The sequence below is a fragment of the Barbus barbus genome (assembly GCF_936440315.1).
Source record: "Barbus barbus genome assembly, chromosome: 9".
NCBI lineage: Eukaryota > Metazoa > Chordata > Actinopteri > Cypriniformes > Cyprinidae > Barbus > Barbus barbus.
The window spans coordinates 32,091,254-32,112,072 of NC_136737.1; the positions used below are offsets into that span (position 1 = coordinate 32,091,254).

At 36.5% G+C, this 20,819-nt stretch overlaps 2 protein-coding genes across 2 annotated transcripts in view; one reads left to right on the top strand and one right to left on the bottom strand.

Moving 5' to 3' along the window:
- Positions 1 to 20,819, bottom strand: part of rbbp9 (retinoblastoma binding protein 9) — a 211,477-nt gene that overhangs the window by 161,939 nt on the left and 28,719 nt on the right. The gene's annotated exons all lie outside the window — the stretch shown is intronic.
- The window catches only part of anos1b (anosmin 1b), a 67,104-nt gene that overhangs the window by 44,933 nt on the left and 1,352 nt on the right, over positions 1 to 20,819 (top strand). Inside the window, exons 7-14 of the mRNA XM_079426148.1 lie at positions 6,841 to 7,037; positions 10,374 to 10,512; positions 12,568 to 12,723; positions 13,386 to 13,480; positions 14,744 to 14,912; positions 16,108 to 16,325; positions 16,407 to 16,548; positions 20,128 to 20,770. Of these exons, the coding sequence (XP_079282274.1) occupies positions 6,841 to 7,037; positions 10,374 to 10,512; positions 12,568 to 12,723; positions 13,386 to 13,480; positions 14,744 to 14,912; positions 16,108 to 16,325; positions 16,407 to 16,547 (1,115 nt within the window). The 3' untranslated portion in view covers position 16,548; positions 20,128 to 20,770. The remainder of the gene's footprint in view (positions 1 to 6,840; positions 7,038 to 10,373; positions 10,513 to 12,567; positions 12,724 to 13,385; positions 13,481 to 14,743; positions 14,913 to 16,107; positions 16,326 to 16,406; positions 16,549 to 20,127; positions 20,771 to 20,819) is intronic.

Consider the following 20,819-nt stretch of genomic DNA (forward strand, 5'->3'; position numbering starts at 1 on the left):
GATTTTGAAAAGTACAGACAACGCTCCTGACAGAGGCTACTCAGAGAATAAAGTAACTTCTGGCTTACTACATTGAGTATTTCCTTTAATAACATCCATCATTTATAGAAAGTAACATTAAGAACTATTACAAACTTGATCTGCATGAAATGGATTCATTTATACATCTCTACTAAGTAAAACGTTATAGTAAGGTTCCATTTGTTAATATTAATTACATTAGCTAACATTAACTAACAATGAAAAATATTTCTTAAGCATTTATCAATATTAGTTCATTTGAATTGCATTTAGAAATACATTATTAAAGGGATCATAAACTGCCTTTGTTTTTTGTTTTTTTATTTTGTACTGTTCTCTGAGGTCCACTTATAGTGTTATCAAGATTTATGCATCAAAAAATATCATAATTTAGGTAAGTAATAGGCTATAATAACCCCTCTCATCAGAACGCTCTGTTTGAATAGCTGTGGAGGATTGTAGACTCAGAAGTAAATCCTTTTTTATTGGTGGTTCATAAAAGCCTTATTTACACTATATAATAAGTATTAATAAACAGGTAATTCACCTTATTTCTGCTGCTTCTGTAAGAATACATTTCACTGTATGAAATGCTGTCTTCTTACATGTGGTGTAAATACCACAACCTATGAATACCTGATATATATACACATATGAATTTGTATATGAATACATATTTCACATTTGTATATGAATGCATATACAAATGAATATGTATATGTAAGTTTGACCGCTGGAGGTCACTTATTCAAAACAATAACAAAGATGTAGCTTGATCGTGGGAGATTTGCCATTTTCACTTTATGGTGTTATCTTTGATGACAGAACCCATAGCAAGCGATAATGAATAATGATATATTATGGTACCAGAGATTGTCTACTTTGACAACTACAACTACCACTTCAGCATTTTTTAAGGAAACACACTGTCTTGAATGATTATTTGCATTATTTATTTGAAGGCACACAGCAAATATGTATGAAATGGAGTTTTTCCCATTAAACCGTTAAAAGTCAAAACACTACGAATCAAACCTAACAGCCAAATAAACCATAAATGCCGTTTTTAAATCAATAGCTCAATAATGTTTTTTGTTGGGCTGTTGCAAATAAATGAGAAATGTATGAAGCGTGCATTTATTTAAGGAGTTAGAGTCAAAGAGGACTGTATGCAGGTATATGCAGGAGCTTGTTTTGTTCTGATTTGATTAATCTGATCGGATCTGTATGGAGCTATTATCCTCCCTCACATATGTTTGGCTGCTTGGATCCATTACTCCTCAAAGTGAATTGTTTCTGAAGTAATTTTAAGATATGTTCATTTTGTACAGTAATGAAGTCACAATTCATTTCTGTTAAACAGAGTAAAACACACGGGACAGTTTGTTTAAATATTGCTTGGGGGTGGTGGACAGTTTCCAAGGTTGGTTTTGGACCCCGAGTTTGGATTTGGGTAGGAAAAAATCATTTTAGACCAAGATTGCAGATACGATCAGCTTTATCTCAGAGCAGCAATTGGCAAGCATTTATATGTATTTTATGGCCAGTGTAAAGCTCTGTCCAGCCTTTATCTATCAATTTATTTATTCCTTTTTATTTCTTTTTTTCACAATGCATAAATACTTGAATAGTTTAAAAATGACATCACAAAGAGCTGAAACACGTTGCTGCAAAGATACACATGGGTGCTTAAAAAAAAATAGAATACAGTTAACCTTTGACATTAAAAGTTCTCATACGTTACAAAAATAAATAAATACAAATAATAATAAACACAAGAGAATATGATTTTACAACTGAATTTAATAACTATTTTTAAAACGGTTCATTTTATGGACTGTAATAACATTTTAACATTGCAAACACAAGAAGTGTGTGTAAAAGCACGCTTTCCCAAAGAATGCCAAGATTATTACAACATTAACATGCATAAACTGTTTTAAAAATAAATGTAAATAAAATAAAGAATCTTCCAAATGCATACATGTAAATATAAATACTCTTAGAGGATACTTGAGAAACTGACACAACAAAATACATTGATTTTGTATTTTTGCAGCTGCCTTTAACCATGTGGTTACAAATGACCCTCAAACATCATAATCGTAATATAAATTTTATATGCAAATTCCAAAACATCAATTTGCATGTTAAAGGGGTCATATGATGCGATTTCAAGTTTTCCTTTCTCTTTAGAGTGTTACAAGCTGTTTCTGCATAGATAAGGTCCCTGAAGTTGCAAAGACTAATGTTTCAAAACCAAAGAGATATTCTTTATCAAAGTTAAGACTCGACCACGCCCTCCTAAAACGGCTCGTTCAAACACACCCCCACATGTCTATGTCACGATGTGGGAAGATTTGCAAAACACCGCTCAAATGTATACGCAATGAAAGAAGGCAGAACTATTATTCTGTAGTATTGTTGTTGCCGCCGGCGCTATGTACTGGAGACGCTGTGTTTCATTGTGAAAGCGAAACTATTTTGTTTGGGCTTCCAAAAGAAGACACAACTAGAAATCAGTGGTTACATTGTATTAACAACACTGTTCCAGAACAGTTCAGCGCAAATATTAGAGTGTGTGCAGCGCATTTTACGGAGGACAGAGAAAATGAGAGTTTTTCCTGATCCTGGGAGAGTAGCCTACAATGCTGGCTTGCACAAAGACCGTTTCTATAAAGTGGGGCAATTACAACTTTGCAAGGACAGTCTGACGCTTCTGACTCACAGCCTGTAAGTATGTTTTCTTATTTAAAGAATTTGCCACTGACTTTTCAAATGCGAGTTTTGAGCAGTGTAGATCCGATCACAAATGCAGACATGGTAATGTTTACCATAAAACATGGTAATGTTTACTGTAAGAAGACAGTATAAGTCATTGTAATCAGTAATTATGTCCCCACTGGATGCAACAAATGCCTCGTTTATAATGGGTTTTAGTGTTTTTGCGTGGTCGCGCCGGGACATGGCATCACACTACGGTGAGCTGGCCAATCAGAGCACACCTCGCTTCTCAGAACGATGAGCTTTGTAAAAATCGGCGCATTTCAGAAAGGCGAGGCATAGAGGAGCAACAATAATGTACAGTATGTGGAAAATAATGTTTTTTTAACCTTAAACCACAAAAACACATTGCATTACACCAAATACACAAAATAATGTTCTTTTTAGCAATATCATACGACCCCTTTAATGATCCCAAATGTCATAAAATGTCAAGAAAAAATCTTTGGATTACCAGTATTCCCCACAACTCAAAAATCAATTTGGGTCATATTGACATACAGTTGGTCCAGTTCTCCAGAACAAATCACCGTTTAGGTGACCTGTAGCCATTCGGTATTTAGTTTTCGCTCCACTAAAGGCTTTGTGTCTGTGACACAGTGCAGTTCAGAGAATGTGCGAATCCCCAAAGGACAGACCAAAGAGCGCAGCAGTACTGCATCATGCCGTCAACCACCTCTGGAAAACCACTCTACCATAAACCCCAGAAATCCTCCAACACGCGCTCACCCACGCACACACATGAACAAACACAACACCTCCTGCGCTCGGGGTCTGGCCGGCGCTCAGTATGTGAAACATGTTTCTAATAGTATGAAATAAGCTTTTCCATAGATACAGAAAACATCCTCCAGGACAAGCTGAAATCAAACTCGGATTCAAACCTGGGATTTGGCTTTTGGAGACGTTTGAAGAAATGTTTTTTGGTAACAGATTGTTTAATATCATATCTGTAATGCTCTCTGATCTGAGTGATACGGCCCATATCATCCCAGACCTCAGGGGTGCTTGCGTTGGCATGTTTCGAGTTCAACAGCACGGCCAAGATATAATCACACACAGACCGAGGCAACACACAAGCTGCTGCCAACAACGACTGGAATCAAACCTTCTGCTATTTTGAAAGATTACAAACTCTTGGAGAGCGTGTGCTAAACTCAGCGAGAATAAAACGAGTGTTAGAAATATCTGACATCTTCCTGCAATGCCCTGGGAGCGTCATCCAAGCTCTTTCTCAATGTCCGATCTGCTTCGCGTCAAGACAGTCAACACACATTAGCTAAGAGTGGAACAGAAATTAGCATGCTCCAACGCTGAAGCAATATCTCGTATTGGCGTAGGCAACTCCAGAACCCATTGACACATAAACACTAAACATTTGCACAGAACGTGCTGGAGATCTTGGAAAGAAGTTTCCACCACATGGAGTTCGTTCTGACCTGAAACTACTGGGGTCCGAGGGTTGGGAGGGGTCGAATTAAGAATGCTTGAGGTCAAAGGTCGGGCGCGTGGCTGCCGTTGCTGGAGGGAAACCTGCAGATGAAGAGTCCTGTGTGACCTAATGACTCTGAGAACAAATACAAAGTGACGGTCATAACTAGCCATTATGTGCTTTGTTTAGTTGCTGCCCCCCAGTCTGAAATGAAGCCGACTTCACTGACCAAACACGCTCTCTTCAGAAGCCCCACGGGCACGACATTAGCATGTGAGCTAAACTGACATATCAAAGCATCTTTCCTCTGTCATGCTCAATACACACTGATTGGCCTCCAAGGTAAAGCAGCTGGCCTTTTGCTTTAATCAGAAACAGAGCGTGCTGCGCGTCTTTATTTTCATGCTTTGAAACTGAATGTAATGCATTATTAGTGCTTGCTAAGTCAAGTATCACTGTTAATATTGCTCATGTCTAGGTTAGTGACTCGTTCCACATGCTACAGACATGAATGATATCTTAAATAGTGTGGTTTGGTATTCTGCTTTTCTAAATGATTGGACATATGACCTTTGCCTGGCCAATGATAAAATGGGCGAAAGCATATCATAGAGAGTTGACGAATGAAAGCTTTGTGACAGAGGAGTGTTTAGTTGTATTGAATGTGCACAGCTGTTATTTTAAGTATTATGACATGAATGACAAGTTACAGTAATTCACAAGAAAACAATACTTTTTCTGTTTTTGTTTTTTTTTATTACACACAAATGTATGTAAAATTACTAAAAATAATCCGTAATTAATACAATAACAAAACCATTAGATGCTAAAACGGTCAAATGACTGCCAAACAAAAAAACAAAGTAAAATCTCCTTATTTAAATAAGATGACAACACTGTTAATCTACAGGTATTTCCTAAATTATTACGACCAAACACCTTCGCTGAATCACAATCCAGTCTGACTTTATTTCTTTTATACACAACTTCTTATTGAGAATGAACAGAATTTTATGTTGATGTTTTATTGAAAATAATAAAGTTTGAAGTCACTGCTCTCTTCAGGGTAACAATTTAGTTTAGGGACCAATTCTCACTATTAACTAGTTGCTTATCAGCATGCCTGTTTTTAACAAATTGGCTGTTTATTAGTACTTCTAAAGCACATGACCATATTCTACATCCCTACCCAATAGTTAACAACTACCTTACTAACTATTAAAAAGCATCAAATTAGGAGTTTATTTATTCAAAAGTCGTAGTTAATGGTTTGTTAATAGTGAGAATTGGACGTTAAATAAAGTGTGGCCCTCTTCAGAAATGTTAAATTATAAGCCTATCTTATAATTGTTTAGTTCATGTCACTCCAAATGCTTTTTGTAACAGATTGACATTATTTGCTGCTCCTAACAAACTACACGATCATGAATGAATATTTCTGTGTCTATCTATAGTCATAACTGTTTTAAGGCTCTGGTGGGTGTGCTTACAGTAAAATGAGGCGCGGACTGAATGTTATGTCTACACTCTTGTCCTGTCTGGATTATTCGTGCATCACTGGCAGTGGTCATGTGGTCATGTGTGGAGTGTGTCTCTCCCAGCAGCGGCGGTGGACACATTAGCACACATACACACACACTACACAACTCGTGTCTGGAACAGCTGTTTGCCACATAAACAGAAACATGCACACAAACTCATAGATATCCATATTAACCACACACACACACACACTCCTTTATTCCTGCTGAACACTTTGGTAGCTTGTGAAAACACTCTATGTGGAACCAAGAAACACTAAAGACAACAATTGTTTTACCTTTACTTATTTCAAAAATGCCATTTTTAATGTTTTGTGATATGTCTGTTGTTTAAATTCCCTTATTTTGAATGGAAACTGGTCTAACTGATGACATTTCTTTCCTGACATAAAGGAATATTATGAAAGCTTAATGGTTATGTCATATTGCACCCCAAAATGCTTACAGGCCGTTCAATCTGACAATGCAATAATAAAGTGATAATTATTATTCTTAGTGGTAGTTGTAGTAATAGTAGTATTTGCATTATTCAAAATATTATTTTATTTTATTATTATTTAAATTATAAAAATTCAATCAGTAAAGAAATATATTATATAATGCTATTGTACTGTAAAAAAAAAAACCTTTTTTTTTTTTTTTACAGAACAACAGTAAAATTTCAGTACTAATATTAGTGTCTGACTGAAGCGTTTAACCAGGAAGACCTTAAATGCTTCTCTTTTGACGACAACAGATTTATAATTGATTCTCATTACAAATCTGGGATGATGGTTGATGTAGATGTAGCCCACGTGGAGCTGCATTTACTGCAAACCGAGACTCTGAAATCACCGGATCTTGCACTGCTAGCGTGAAAAAAAATCTGTATAAATATGGAAAAATCAAAAGTTGGCCATCAATTGTTTGTCTTGTTGAAGTTATTCTCATGTCTTGAGCATATGTTCTGAGGTCTTTCTTCTGTGCTTCACTTCAGGCCATGTCAGGTGAACACAAATAAACTGACGAGAGTGTGATGAAAAGCAGTGGTCTGACTGAAGCACCTTCACATCTCTGTTTCAGATCCGTTCCCCCCAGAGACCCCACAGAATGCCAGAATAGGGAACCAGACAGTTCACCCTAACGGCACGGTGAGTGTTCTGGTCCTGTGGGAGGCCCCCGGGGAGAGCGACTTGGTGGTCCACCATTACAAGGTGACCTGGAGCACTCGAGGAACACCCCCATCCAGCCAGAGCCGGGCTGGACGGGTCACTGATGGGGTAAGCCCTCCTGAGCTCAGGCCTTTGTCTCACCCCTCTGCTGGCGTATTCTCTCAAATACTACGCATACTTTTATATCTCTGCTAAATTGTGAACCTGTAGGGGGTTACGCTCAGTGTTTATGTATGTGGAGAGTTCATTTCAGAAGAATGAGTAAGAAAATTAGGCCAGACTGAGGCTGCAGATAGTGGCCAAAATCTTGTTGAGGTTAAAGAACAATTTTTACCTTTCTCTCATAAAGTTGAACCTGAACCCTTAGAGAGGGGAGAAATTTCCCCAAGTTGTTTTTCTTGGTTCCAGTCTTGGAACGTCAGACCCAGGAAGTGCTAAATCTGCGGCTGAGTTTAAGGATTTAAGCGTATGTTTTCACTGGTCAACCTCGCTCCTCTTTGGCCAGGGCTGCCGTGCAGGTGTTGGACTCATGTGCCCCACCTGTGATGTAGTAAAGCGCTACAGCCAGTTAAGTCGGTTCCCCACCACGACCGCAAAACAAAGATGCAGCTGGCCTAGTGATCAGCATATTTTATTGTAGTCCAAGTGCTCTCCTGAAAGCCACAGCTCTCAAATGGTTTTGATTAGGTAATTTGTTTTTACAATGCAATAACCTCTGTGTCTGAGAAAGCAATCTATTTTATTGAACAGAAGCCTATAAAGGCCTATTTCAGCTGACAGATTTTTGTTCTCAGAATGGATCACTGCAAGCGTTTAAGAGTTATTGAGAGTAGTAGAAAATGTCAGATCATTTTCAAACTGCCTGGAATTAAGAATCTATTCGATCCAAAAAACACAACTTAGTTGAAACTAAACGCACAGTGGCCCTATATATCTGTTATTTTAGAATTCAGGAATGACAAAAGTATGGCTCATTTAACTGAACAGCACTATTTGTCTTATATATGTACAGAAACTACTCCATATGTAGACTTTATTTGAAAAATTACAGTAATAGATGAAGATAACATGATAGACTTATTCAGTAGGACTTCCTGGACAAACTCATTGTAAGGTTTTAATGTTTAGAAAAGCAAGGCTGCTGGTTATATCTAGTTTAAAAGAAAAAAACTCAAATTTTTTGTACATGTTCTCTGTGATGAAATGACAGTCGGATACCCCAAAATGATACTCTAAGGTATCTAGACCAGTTCTTGAATCCTGCACTGGGGAGACCAGCTGGACTCCACATGTTTTCAAATCAACATAGAGATCTCGTTGTCATGGTCTCGAGTGAGTAGATTGGTTGAAGGTTGGAAAACTGTTCCACCACAGAAGAATATGCAGATGATTATTCAAGTAAGCAACTTTGTACTTCATAATGATAGTACCACCAGGCACTACTCACTACTACACTTGTGCATGTGGAGAAGAGGAGGGGATCAAGCACTGAACCTTGAGGCACCCCAGTGGTTAGTTGATGTGGTTAGCTCATAACTCTGTGAAACGTTAAAGGATCTGCCTGTGAGGTAAGACACAAGCTAGCAAAGGGCAGGTTTTGCTATGACCAGTTCAGTGAGGTGGACAGGAGAATCTAGTGACTCATCATATCAAAGACTGCAGAGCAGTCTTGTAGGACCCATGATCTGAAGTCGACTCTCAGCCACAGAGTTGAAACAACTGACAGCAAGACAGTCTCTGTGGAATGTCAGGTTTTAAGCCAGATTAATTATCAGCCAGCAGGTTGTTCTGTGAAAGAAAAGTAGAAAGCTGAAAACAATTAATGAAAAACTACATTAGGTGTTTATAAGCTGTTGTTGGTAAACTACCTCCTAGTATTGAGGGTGTCATTGATAGCATAGATGTTTTCAACTGTTGTCCAACTTGAAGCCATTCATTTTAAATGAATGACTCATATGAAATGACTCATATTAGCATAGATACCCTTCACATAATTATTATGATTTATGAGAAGTGTTTTCAATTCCGGTTGACCTAACTAATGCAGCATAACCATGTGTTTAAGTGATGAATTAGGTGTATGCTTGGCCAAAGAGATGGATCTGTACTGTAAACTTAAGTTGACAGAGTGTGTCTGAATACCAAACATTACTAGGAAGGCTATTCCAGAGCCAAACAGGAAAAGGATCTACCTCCTGCAGAGGATTTTGATATTGTTGGTGTTATTAAATGACCAGAATGAACATGATGAAATATAGTGTGATTTGAGCTCACGTATTGCAGAGCCAGACCATTCAAAGCTTTATAAATAATAGCAGAATTCCTGAAATTTATATAGTGACACTAAAATTCGACTGATATATTCATATTTCTTTGTTCTAGTAAGCACTCTTACTGCTGTATTTTCATATTTAATAATCCTGTCGGACACCCACCCAGTAGCAAATTACAATAATCTAGTCTTGAGGTCATGAATGCATGAGACATGAATACATGAATGCTTTATAAATCGAAAGTAAGGATATGCCTTGAACAGCAGATTGCTATCAAGCACTATACCAAGGTTCTTAACCGTAGAAGATAACAAGAGAATGCAACCAGCAAGAGACAGGTTATATTCTAGTGCAGGGGTGTACAATATTTCACCTCTTCAAACGCTGCAACATTTTTTTACATAAAACATATAACAAATAATTCAAAATATAAAACATATACAATCACTTTCATGCAAATTTGTGTTCTTTCAACTAAGATATGTCAGTCTTCTATTGCTCAAATATCTTCATGTGAGTTCACTAAACTTTGGAACACAGTGAAATGCTAAACTTTTTTACATCATCTGCATGACAGTGTCAACTAATTCCATGTTTCATGATAATGTCTCCTAAAGGAAGCATGTACTAGGAGAAAAGCAGAGGGCTTAACACTGAGCCCTGTGGCACATTTCTTCATTAACTTGAAACAAAGTGGTAAAGGTCAGATAAGCAGGACTTAAATCATTCTCATGCCAGTCCACTAATGCAAACAAAATTCTCTAGCTTATTCAAGAGAATGTCATGATCTATCATGACAAAGACAGCAGTTAGATCCAGTAGTACTAGAATCTGGATGCAAGCACAGGGGTTTTGGACATCAGTAGCCTGGTCGGTATTGGACAGAGCTCTTCAATTCCAGTGCTGGAGAGCCAGTGTGCTGCTTAGTTTAGCACTAACCCTAACCAAACATACCCAAACAAGATAAACAAGGTGTTTATAATTACGTGCAAATGACAGACTGGTGGGTTTAACTGGGACTGGTTATAAAGTCTGCATGAAACTGCCCCTCCAGAATTGGAGTTGAAGATCCACCTTATTTTGCAACATGGACGGCTACTGAAAAACTCATTTATTTATGTTTTAGTGCTAAACCATAACAGCAATAATGTGTTTCTTTAATTTCCTGTAGGATTTAACACAGATGGAGATTCAGGGTCTACAGCCCAACACACACTACACTGCACAGATTCAGGCCGTCTCTTACTGGGGTCAGAATCGGCTCAAGAGCAGCCGAGCTCACCTCTCCTTCATCACCGCTGCAGCCACCAGTAAGACCTGTGAACATCTGCACGCTTAGAAAGATTTGTATGCACGCTTGGAAAGTTCCAATTATGAAGCCTCATAATTAATTGTTTTCAGATTTTGCGCCAATTTTGACATTCAATCAGTTTTACTGAGTATAAATTGAAAAGGGTGTAAATGAAGGGGTGTCAGAAATAAAATATTTGCTCTCTTTACAAGGCTTGATTCTGGCCCCCTCCTTTTACCATGAATCAGTGGTGCCGTTGATAATTGCAGCACAGTGGAGCCATTAAAAACACAGAAAACCTTCTCTGGCGAGGAGAGTGTTTTGTCAGAAATGTTGTCCTCTTATGGTGACATAGATTTTGGCACGTGAGTACATGAGGCAGCACATTTCAGTCCTGTATGAGAATCCAGCTGTCTCACTAGGAGAGGTTTGAAGGGCACGAATCGGTTTACTCTCCTCAACAGGATTGCACTTAACCCCACACAACTTTCTCACCTCCACTGTTGTTGTTATAAATATTTCAGCAATTCTGCAAACTAATTTCCAGACACAAAGTGAAGAGCTCTGATAGTTTGGAAGAGTTCCGTGTTGGCTCTGTTTAGTTGTTTTATCTAGAGCAAAACTGGCATGCTGAAATATTCCAAGGCATAATCCATTTTTCTACAAATTAAATTTCTTCTTCTTTGCTTTCCAATCATTTTTCCACTTTCTAACTTATTTTATGTCTTTAATATTTTCCCCACTGGTTTTATCACCCCTCTGTTATTTCTCTTGAGGTCTCTTAAACACCACATCAGTTATATCACCATATTCCCTTACAGTAATGCATTGCAGACTGCCTAATGCTGAACCCAAGATTTCATTAGTCACAGTTTATGAACAAGGAAGAATTGTCATTGAAACAGAAATAAATATAATTCAAAACATCATTGCTCACTTTTTGTCATTTTATTATTGGAAATCCCATCTCCTTATTCAGTGTAATCTTATGTTGCCTTCTATCCTACTGGGATACCACAAGATGAAACCTGAGCCCATAGCAAAGAAAATACCAAATGCACTCTCTTTAATGTCTTAGGTGTTTCTTCTCGACAGCAGTGAGATTTAATGGAGACTTTTGCTTACCTGCTTCTCAGATGTTTCTCATGAGAAAAAGTCCAAACATTTCTCATTATATTCTACCGAGATCAAATTATCTGAGCAATGGCATCCACGTTAATTTTTATAACTCTGTACTCTGTACAACAATTGTTTTCATTTGTCCATTTATTTTATGAGAAACATCTGTTGCAAAGTTGATACTTGAATGAAACTTAATTAAGAGATCTCAATTACATCTCTTGAGCTATGAAAGCAAAGTCTGGAGTGAAGATCTAACGTCAAACATTGGCTAAATGTAGAAACTTTGATTCACTGATATTTTTATTTGCTTAAAAGCGAATGTTTATGCCCGTGTTCACATGACATCATACACCTCAGCGAAGTTGAGCAAGTTGAACGTATTGCAGTTTTTTACCAAAGACAACAATTGAATAAGAAACACATTTATAGTAGGAACTCTATACAGCAAAACAAACAGTAGGAAGCTCATATTTTTGTTGAAGCCCATGAATTAGAGTATAAAGAACTTTATTGTTTAACTGATGATGGTAACATGCTGTAGTCACATTTCAACCCAAAATATTTTAACATTAGTAAAGAGTTTACAGTGACAGTAGCCAGGTTTCCATCCAAAGTTGCGAATTTAACTAATGTGCAATATTGGAAAATCGCACAAAACATTTGCACTATTATTATAAGCACTATTTCCATAGCTAAACATAGCTAGTGACATACAGGGGTTTTATTGCTCTTACCCAGCGTAAATTAAAGGCAGTACAACTAAATTTGTTGTAAAAGTTTGTTGCTAAAAATTCTTCATAAATTAGCCAAGTATTTTTGGTCACCAGGTTGTCACTTCCATGCCACAAATGTAGAACTTAGTCATTAATTTAGAAAATTTTAACCTGACAAGTTGCTTATTAAAATAAAAAAGACTATGCCAAATGGAAATGAATCTCCTCTCTCATTCTAGCATCCTCAAATGGGAATATTCACCTTTCCGGAGAGTTCTCCAATGAGATTCCCGTATCCCATTCCTCTCCCAGTATCCTGAGGCTGGAAGCGGCCGCCCCTCATTATCACGACAACCAGCTGCAGGTCAAGGTCTTCTGGAAGAGCCGAATCACAGGCAAGTCAGTTTCTTTCTGCACTGACATGTACACTAAGCTCAGACGACTGAGGTCATTTGAAGTTTACGTTTCTGCAAAAAATTGTCTCCCTACAAAAAACATGCTCACATGACTTCACACCGGTCACGCAAAGCGTATCTGTTTGTTGACAATCCATCGGATCCATGTGTGTCTTTAAACAAGTCACCGCCAAAGCAAAGCAACAGCATGACTAATGATTTGTGGAGGAATGTTACCAAACATAAATATTATCTATCCGGCATAAAAAGACAATCTCGCAGGGATGTCCTCTCTAGACTCTTTCCAACAGATTATTCACGATCTGCTTAGTACATGAGTTCCAAAAATACACATTTGGCAACAGGATGGTCTTCAAAGAGAAGATTCCAGTCAAACCGCAAGCACCCATAAATACCGGGTGTTGATTTACTGTTATCTCCTGGAAGGAGAGGCATGGAGAGTGATTTAATAATGAGCGTGAAATCAAAAACAGATGAAGGGGGATGGCGACCTGACGCGGGTTCGAAGGAAGATGTCATGTTTCCTGCGTACAGAACAGGGAGCTCGGAGCAAAATGTAGCCGGTCCGTGAAAATGTGTTCATGCTGCCTCAGAAACAGGAGAGCATTACCTACAATAATCTGTCTTGTTTCTTCCTGTAGAAAGCCAGAAGGATTCCAGTTCATATATTCTGAGATGGTTTCCTGAGGTTTGTGCCCATAATGTGACGAAAGGCGAGAAAACAGCCACAATTCAGGTCTGTCTCATTCATTTACAATATGCTTTCTTGCCAAGAAGTCTGAAGGGGCCATTTTATTAAAATGTATTTATTCATTTAATGCTTATTCATTCATTTATTGTTTAAAAATATACTTAGTTATATTTTAGTTAAGTCAAGTTATTGAGTAAAAGTCAGTCAAAAAAGTCATGATTTTTTTTTTTTCAATAAAGTCTTCATTTTTAATGAACCCAGATATTAAAAGTAAAAAGTACTGATCGCTGAACCATATTTATTTATTTAGCAATTTTTTATAATCCCTCGAAAAAGGGAGATTAGTTGATGAAGACATAGAATATGTATCAATCTACATCTAAGCAAACATTTTATTTTATTACCAAAACATGAACTCTTAAAATCAGAAATTTAAAAACACAGTGTGTTTTTACTTATAATAACTTATATAACTTAATCTCAGGACAATATGTTTTTACTTATAAATAAAATTGTGCAAATAAGTCAAAATAATAAAATATACCATATGATTCGGTGCAATTTCATTGAAATGAATCCGCTCGTTCATCGATGTTGTGTCTCAGGTTTCTTTCAGCAACAATGTGATTTATTATGGAACACAGATGAGAAGAAAGTAGGATATTGTGCTTTGGAATGTAGTGAAATGTTGAAATTGTAGTGAAATTTGCCAAAATATAATACTCTGATAAAGTACAGATGTCTAAACAAACAAAAATAAATGTTGATGGTGGTTTGTGTATGGCAAGTACAATAGTTCAATACTCTACAAATGTACAATTGGGCCTTTTCTGTGCCACAAGAAAAAACAATGTATGGAAAGGTGAATAAATGATCCCAGAATGTGGTGAAGTATCAATTTAATGCCTCACAACCATCATATCGACTTACATTTCAGATGCTAATACTAAAGAGGTGAAGTCACTGTCAAACCTGTATGTGACCCTTGAGTTTACCCTCAGAAGGACTCCAGCGGACTTGTTCTTACATCTGATTTCTTTGTTCGCTAAAGTTTATGATGCTGAATAGTGTAAGAGATAATGGCAGCACTGCCCAAGAGCGCTGTATTTCCACACATGATCTGTCATCACTGGCAGCGGACACAATAGAAATGTGTGAGCGTGTCTCGGTGTGATATCATTATGGTACGGATGGGTGAAGCGGTTATCTGATTCATTTCTCATTCGCTCTCTCGTTTCATACTTAGCTCATTTCCACAGACAGTATATTGTTGTCCTGAGGAATATCTGTGCTGTTTCTGCTCTGCAGGGAACACATTTTGTGATTACTGGCCTGCTTTTTGCCTGTAAGTACCGTGTGGCAGTGAAGCCCGTTACGGGAGAAGAGCTGAGGTCAGAGGTCATGACCTCTGTTACCACCCCACTTTGCTCATCGCTGATGGGCCGACGGAAGAAACCTGCTGCCTGTGCCAGAGATGGTAGGATGATATCTAGCACCATAATCTCATATAAATGTCACATTTCACCCTAAAATCAAAAGGGGGAAAAATAAAGAAATTAAGCCTCTTTTATTATTTTAAATGCAAACATTAAGTCCAGTTTTCATTAATGCAAAGCAAAAATAAAATAAAATCTTATTGTGATACTGTAATGTGTCCGGTTGTCTTTTGTTTGTTTGTCAATTTGATTATTCTCATTAGTGATTTAAACTAAAATCAGCCTAAATTAAAGGATGTACAACAATAATAACAACAAAAAATATTTAATACAATAAAATTATAGAATACAATATTACACAATTACAGTAATATCAGACTGAAAAAATCTCCTTTATCCTAAAAATGACCCTCAAAATAGGCTTTTTTTATGTTAAAAAGGTTGAAAGTCATATAGTTAAAGGTACAAGTCAAAATAATGGTAATAATAAATAGATACATACAATGACAGAAATCTAAATTGTGACATTAAACATTAAAACTTTGACAAAATGTAAAACTTATGAGTCAATAATTCTGACATAAAACATTCAAATGATTAAATCTGAAGTCAAACCTATGGGATACTGACATAAAAGTCAAAGTTGTGATGTAAAAAGTAGATTTAGAAGCTTGTATATCCAAACTGGAATTAAAAAGTCCTAATTATGACATAAAGAGTCAAAATTATTAAATAGCATGTCCTAATTATGACATTACATTGACTTTGTATGTTATAATTAGGCCTTTTAATGTCATAATTGCAACATTTTCTCATAATTTGTCATTCTGATTATTTTTAAAAGTGATTATTTTGAACCTAGATTAAAAAAAAAACTCCTTTATCCTAAAAAGTACCCTTAAAATAGGCTTAATTTAAAAAAAAAGGTTAAAAGCCATAGTTATAGTTACAAGGAAAAAATATATATATAATAATAATAATTTAAGAAATAAATAAATACATATATAACTGACAAAAATCAAAACGGTGACATTAAAAGTGAAAACTATGACATAAAATGTAAACATTGAGGTAAAATCCATCATTCTGACATAAAACATTTAAATGATTAAATCTAAAGTCAAACCTATGAGATGCTAAGTCGTAATTATGACATAAAAGTCAAAATTGTGAGGTAAAAAGCATATTTAGAAGATTGTATTTAATCATTCATCCCAGTGTAATGTGTTGTCCTAGAGCGCCCTCCTCAGGTTAAGAAAGCCCTGCAGCGGCCGGAGAAGCTGTCAGTGTGGTATCAGCCGGTGAACGGCTCGGTGCAGGCCGTGTTTAGCTGGCAGGTGTCGCCGGAGAGCACAGGACAGACGCCCATCACTGGATTCCAGCTCTCCTGGGTCAAAGTGTCCCACAGCAGCAGTAACGGCACGCTCGTCTCCCAAACACACATCCTGCCCCCCGTGAGTCACGCGTCTGTCTGACTGACTAATAACAGAACACAGCAGCACTCTAAACACACTCAATATGAACCTGTCCCTCAGGATCAGCGCTCTCTGACTGTAGATGCGCTGCAGCCCCAGAGCGAGTACAGAGTTCAGGTGCAGGTCCTGTCTGCGGCAGGACTCGGACCCTCGGTGTCTAAGACCCTCCACACTCCTCACGTGAACGGCACACTCCTCTGAGGTACAGATCACACCTGCAGACACACTCCAGCTGTAAATATACTTCAAAATGCATTCAAAAATACATTATACTAGGGATATTAGCATACTATAACAAAACAAAAACATTTTCCTTCTAATAAAGTAAACGAACTGAAATGAAATACTTTTTAAAATACTTCAGCTAGTCACTAAGGCAACATTTCTTTCTTTTGTTTAGTTTAATGTTAAAGCACTGAAGTAACTATATACCACTCTAAAGAAACTGAAACTGAAAGCTAAAATCGAATTGAAACTATAGACCAAAAGAAAAATGGGTTGTGCGTAAAAGAGACAAAATTCCACATACAGGAACTCACGCTGATTTTAGTCTTACTAAAATACTTAAATCTGTGCAAGTATCTGGATGTGGAAATTTGTCTCTTTTATACCAATAAAACTATAGATATTTTGAATAATAATAACAATAAAGACAAAAAATATGCAACAAAATGACTAAAACTTTAACTAAAACCAGAAAGGTCATCAGAATAAACCTAACAAAAAAATAAATAAAATTGATAATAATAATAATAAAATAAACATTAGAATAAATAATATTAGTAGTGGTGTCAAACGATTAATTGTGATTAATTGCATTCAAAATAAAACTTCTTGTTTACATATGTGTGTGTGCTGTGCATATTTATTATGTAGGCTAAATATAAATACACACACATGCATGTATATATTTAAGAAAAATATTTTATATTGATATATACATATATGCATGTAAATACATGTCAATATTTTCCAAATATATACATGCATGTGTGTGTATTTATATATACATACTAAATATACACAGTACGCACACATATAACAAAAACTTTTATTTTGTATACGATTAATCAAGATTATTCCTTTGACAGCACTAAATATTAGTGTTATTCAATTATCAAAATTGGTTCAGGGTTGTGAAATGCCCATAAAGTTCACAAATTCATAATTCATATTTTGAAAAATAATTCATAATATTAAACAGAAACAACAACCTGAATATCCTAAGGGAGATATGTTATATATATATAACATATCTCCCTTTTTATATCTCTGACATATTTGTTTGTCATTGATCCAGATATATATGACTTTCAATGAAAAGGATGTCTGTAATAGAAGATGCAGCTTAAGAAACTCACCCATTCTAATCAACTTTTGAATAACTCAGTGTTAAAGACTGGATGGATGGAAACAGCCTCTTCAAACCTGTCAGACAAGAACCTCAATACAGCATCAAAACAGCATTAACAGGAAGAGTTTAGCCACAAATAAAAGACCCTCTTGTCGTTCCAAGCCAGTACAATCTTCTGTCTTCTAAGGAACACAATGTAAAAGAATATTCACGCTGTTTTTTTCTATACAATGAAAGAATATCATATCTAGGACTTCCAGATGGAACTCTGCCACATATGGAAAAAATAATCATGCAATCGTAAATCATATTTTTAAAAAGTCATATTTATAAAGTCTCTTATGACATAAAAAGTTTAAATTCTGACATAAAACGTAAAAATTATGGGATGCCAAGTCAATTATTGGTAATCCAGTCGTTTACTACTGGTTAAACTGCAGCTCTAACTTCATGGTTCAAACTGCAGATAGTCAAAATGATGAGATAAAAGGTATTATTGACTTTAAGTTAACTAAGGCATTGTCTCATAATTATGACTTGGTATTTTGAATTGGTCTTTGGGGTGACAGAGACTGCTCTGGATTGGTTCAGATCCTATTTAACTGATCGTAGTCACTTTGTTTTATGGTGTCCCACAGGGCTCAGTACTTGGTCCCTTGCTTTTCAGCATCTATATTTTTCTTCTTGGTCAATTATGAAGATCTCTCGACCTTAACTAACATTTTTACACTGATGATATGCTGATTTACATCCACTCAAACCTGGGTCAAGATGTAAACGTTTCCCATCTTTTCTCATTGTTTTTCTGAGATTAAGTTGTGGATGTCCGACAATTTCTCGTGTTTGAATAGTTCCAAAACAAAAGCTTCTCTGCTCTCCCCATAAACTGTGTAATGCTGGATCTTTGGCTTTGTCTGTTGACGGTGTTGCCCTGGAGTTACAAAGTAAATTAAAAAATCTGGGCGTTATTTTTGATCCCAGCTTGTCTTCTGAGCCTTTCATGCTGAACACTGTTAAGACCTCATCAAATATTGCCGGTCTATGACCTTTGCTGTCTTTTTTCTGTTCCTGAAAGGTTGATCAATTCATTTGTCTTTTCTCGTTTAGATTATTGTAATGCCCCTCTTACTCTCTAAATCCTGTATTACAGTTTTTTTAACTGCTTACACACAAAATCTTTACTTGTCACACAATTTCTGAATGCTGACAGCAGAAGCACACACCAAATCTGCAAAACCATACACTAATTCTCAGCCTTTGACTCAGTTTTCAAATTCATAAAACACTTTTTGCAATCCACAACACACAATTGTCTATGTAACACACAAAAGTCTAACAGGAATTAATATTATGGCAAAGGTGTTTGCAAATGTTTGCTTTTGAGATGTGTTTGTGATATTTTAATGCAGCGCTTCATTTTGCAAGAGATGTGAGGCATTTTGCATTTTTTGTGTGCAGTTCTTAGATTTGTGTGTAAAGTATAAAGGAAAAAAGAGGCAAAGTTTTGAAAATGTGTATAAGCAGTTGATAAAAAACTAACAAACTTCAATATTTACAAAATGCAGCAGCTAGAATTCTGTCTGGGGCCAGGATTGCTGATCATATAACTCATGTTTTGGAATTATTGCATTGGCTAAGACTCCTAAGATTCCAGTTTCGGGACGATACTGAATTGATTTTAACGTTCTTATGTTAACACACAAGGCACTGCATGGTCTGGCTCCTCAGAACTTGGCTGAGCTTTTAATTCCCTATACACCCAGTCGCAACTTACGATCTTCTCAGAGTGGACTTTTAGTCGTTCCTAAAACACGGCTGCGTTCTAGAGGTGTTTGGGCCTTTTCATCTTATCCCCCCCAAATTGTAGAATTCTCTCCCGGCTGACATCAGGGATGCAAATTAACATTATAAAATAACAATATAAGAGAACAAAAAAAATCACTTGAGCAAGATCAAAGGATAACTTTAGGACCAAGAAACAGGTAAACACAAGCTAAAGACACAAGCTAAAGGAACACCATGTAAAGCAGCAGAGCACATGAGGATCAGGTGAACACAATCAAGCAAACGAGGACTAAACAAGGGGGCGTGACCAGAGGAAACAAGGAGGTGGGACAAGAGGAGCACATGGCAAACACAAACAGAGACAGAACCATGTGCTTAGACACAAGACAAACAAAGAAACATTGAACAAAGACAAGACAGCCAGGGCAGGGTCTTGACAATAATGTTTATAAAATGTCTTTTTCTTCCCTCATGTGGCAGAAACAAGCAGCCATGCTTTCAAGCAAAAAATACTATACATATCTTTTGAGATCATGCATTTGAGGTGATATTTGAGAAACTCCAGCAATTCCAGCTGAAGTTCACTGATTCTCTGCAGCAGCTCACTGTAGCAATGGCTAATAATATAATATTTCTTTACAGATGGAGGAAAGAAGTGAGGAATCAAGCTACTCATATATGATACAGTGCTTGTGTTGTTCCTCATTTGGACAGGTGTGTCTGTTAAAGGACTAAATGTAAAGCACTCTTGATCATCAGAGAGACAGTGTTTGCTGTTATGGAGTCGGTGTAATGGGACGAGAGCACTCAAACCAGCGTGATCACAGAAGAAAACAACACCGAAATGAAGGCTTTAGATCGGTGTACTGTAACATATGAATGTTGAATAACCAAATTACGCTTTTTTATGTCAAAATGAGTAGCACTGATGTATTTAGTACGTAGTTGCATATAGTTATGCGCCACATTATTTTATTAACATTTGTTTTTCATACAGAAGTTTAATGTGCTTTTACTCAATGGGCCTCATTCATGAAACACAAGCAGTATGAATGTCTTAAAATCTTGTGAACCCCACATGAAAAAATACTATAGTAAGTTATAGTAAATACCATAGTGTTTTTGAACCATACTAGTAAGGTGTATTGTACTGTATATATTATAATATTTACAACACTTTGTTAATGAATGCTACAGCATATTGTAGTATTAACTATAGTGAACTGATAAACTGTAATAAATACTGTACTTTAGTTTTTACTACAGTAAATTGTAGTGTATTGTAGTATAATATTGTTACGGGGCTGACGAGACGTGAGACATGCGGATCCATA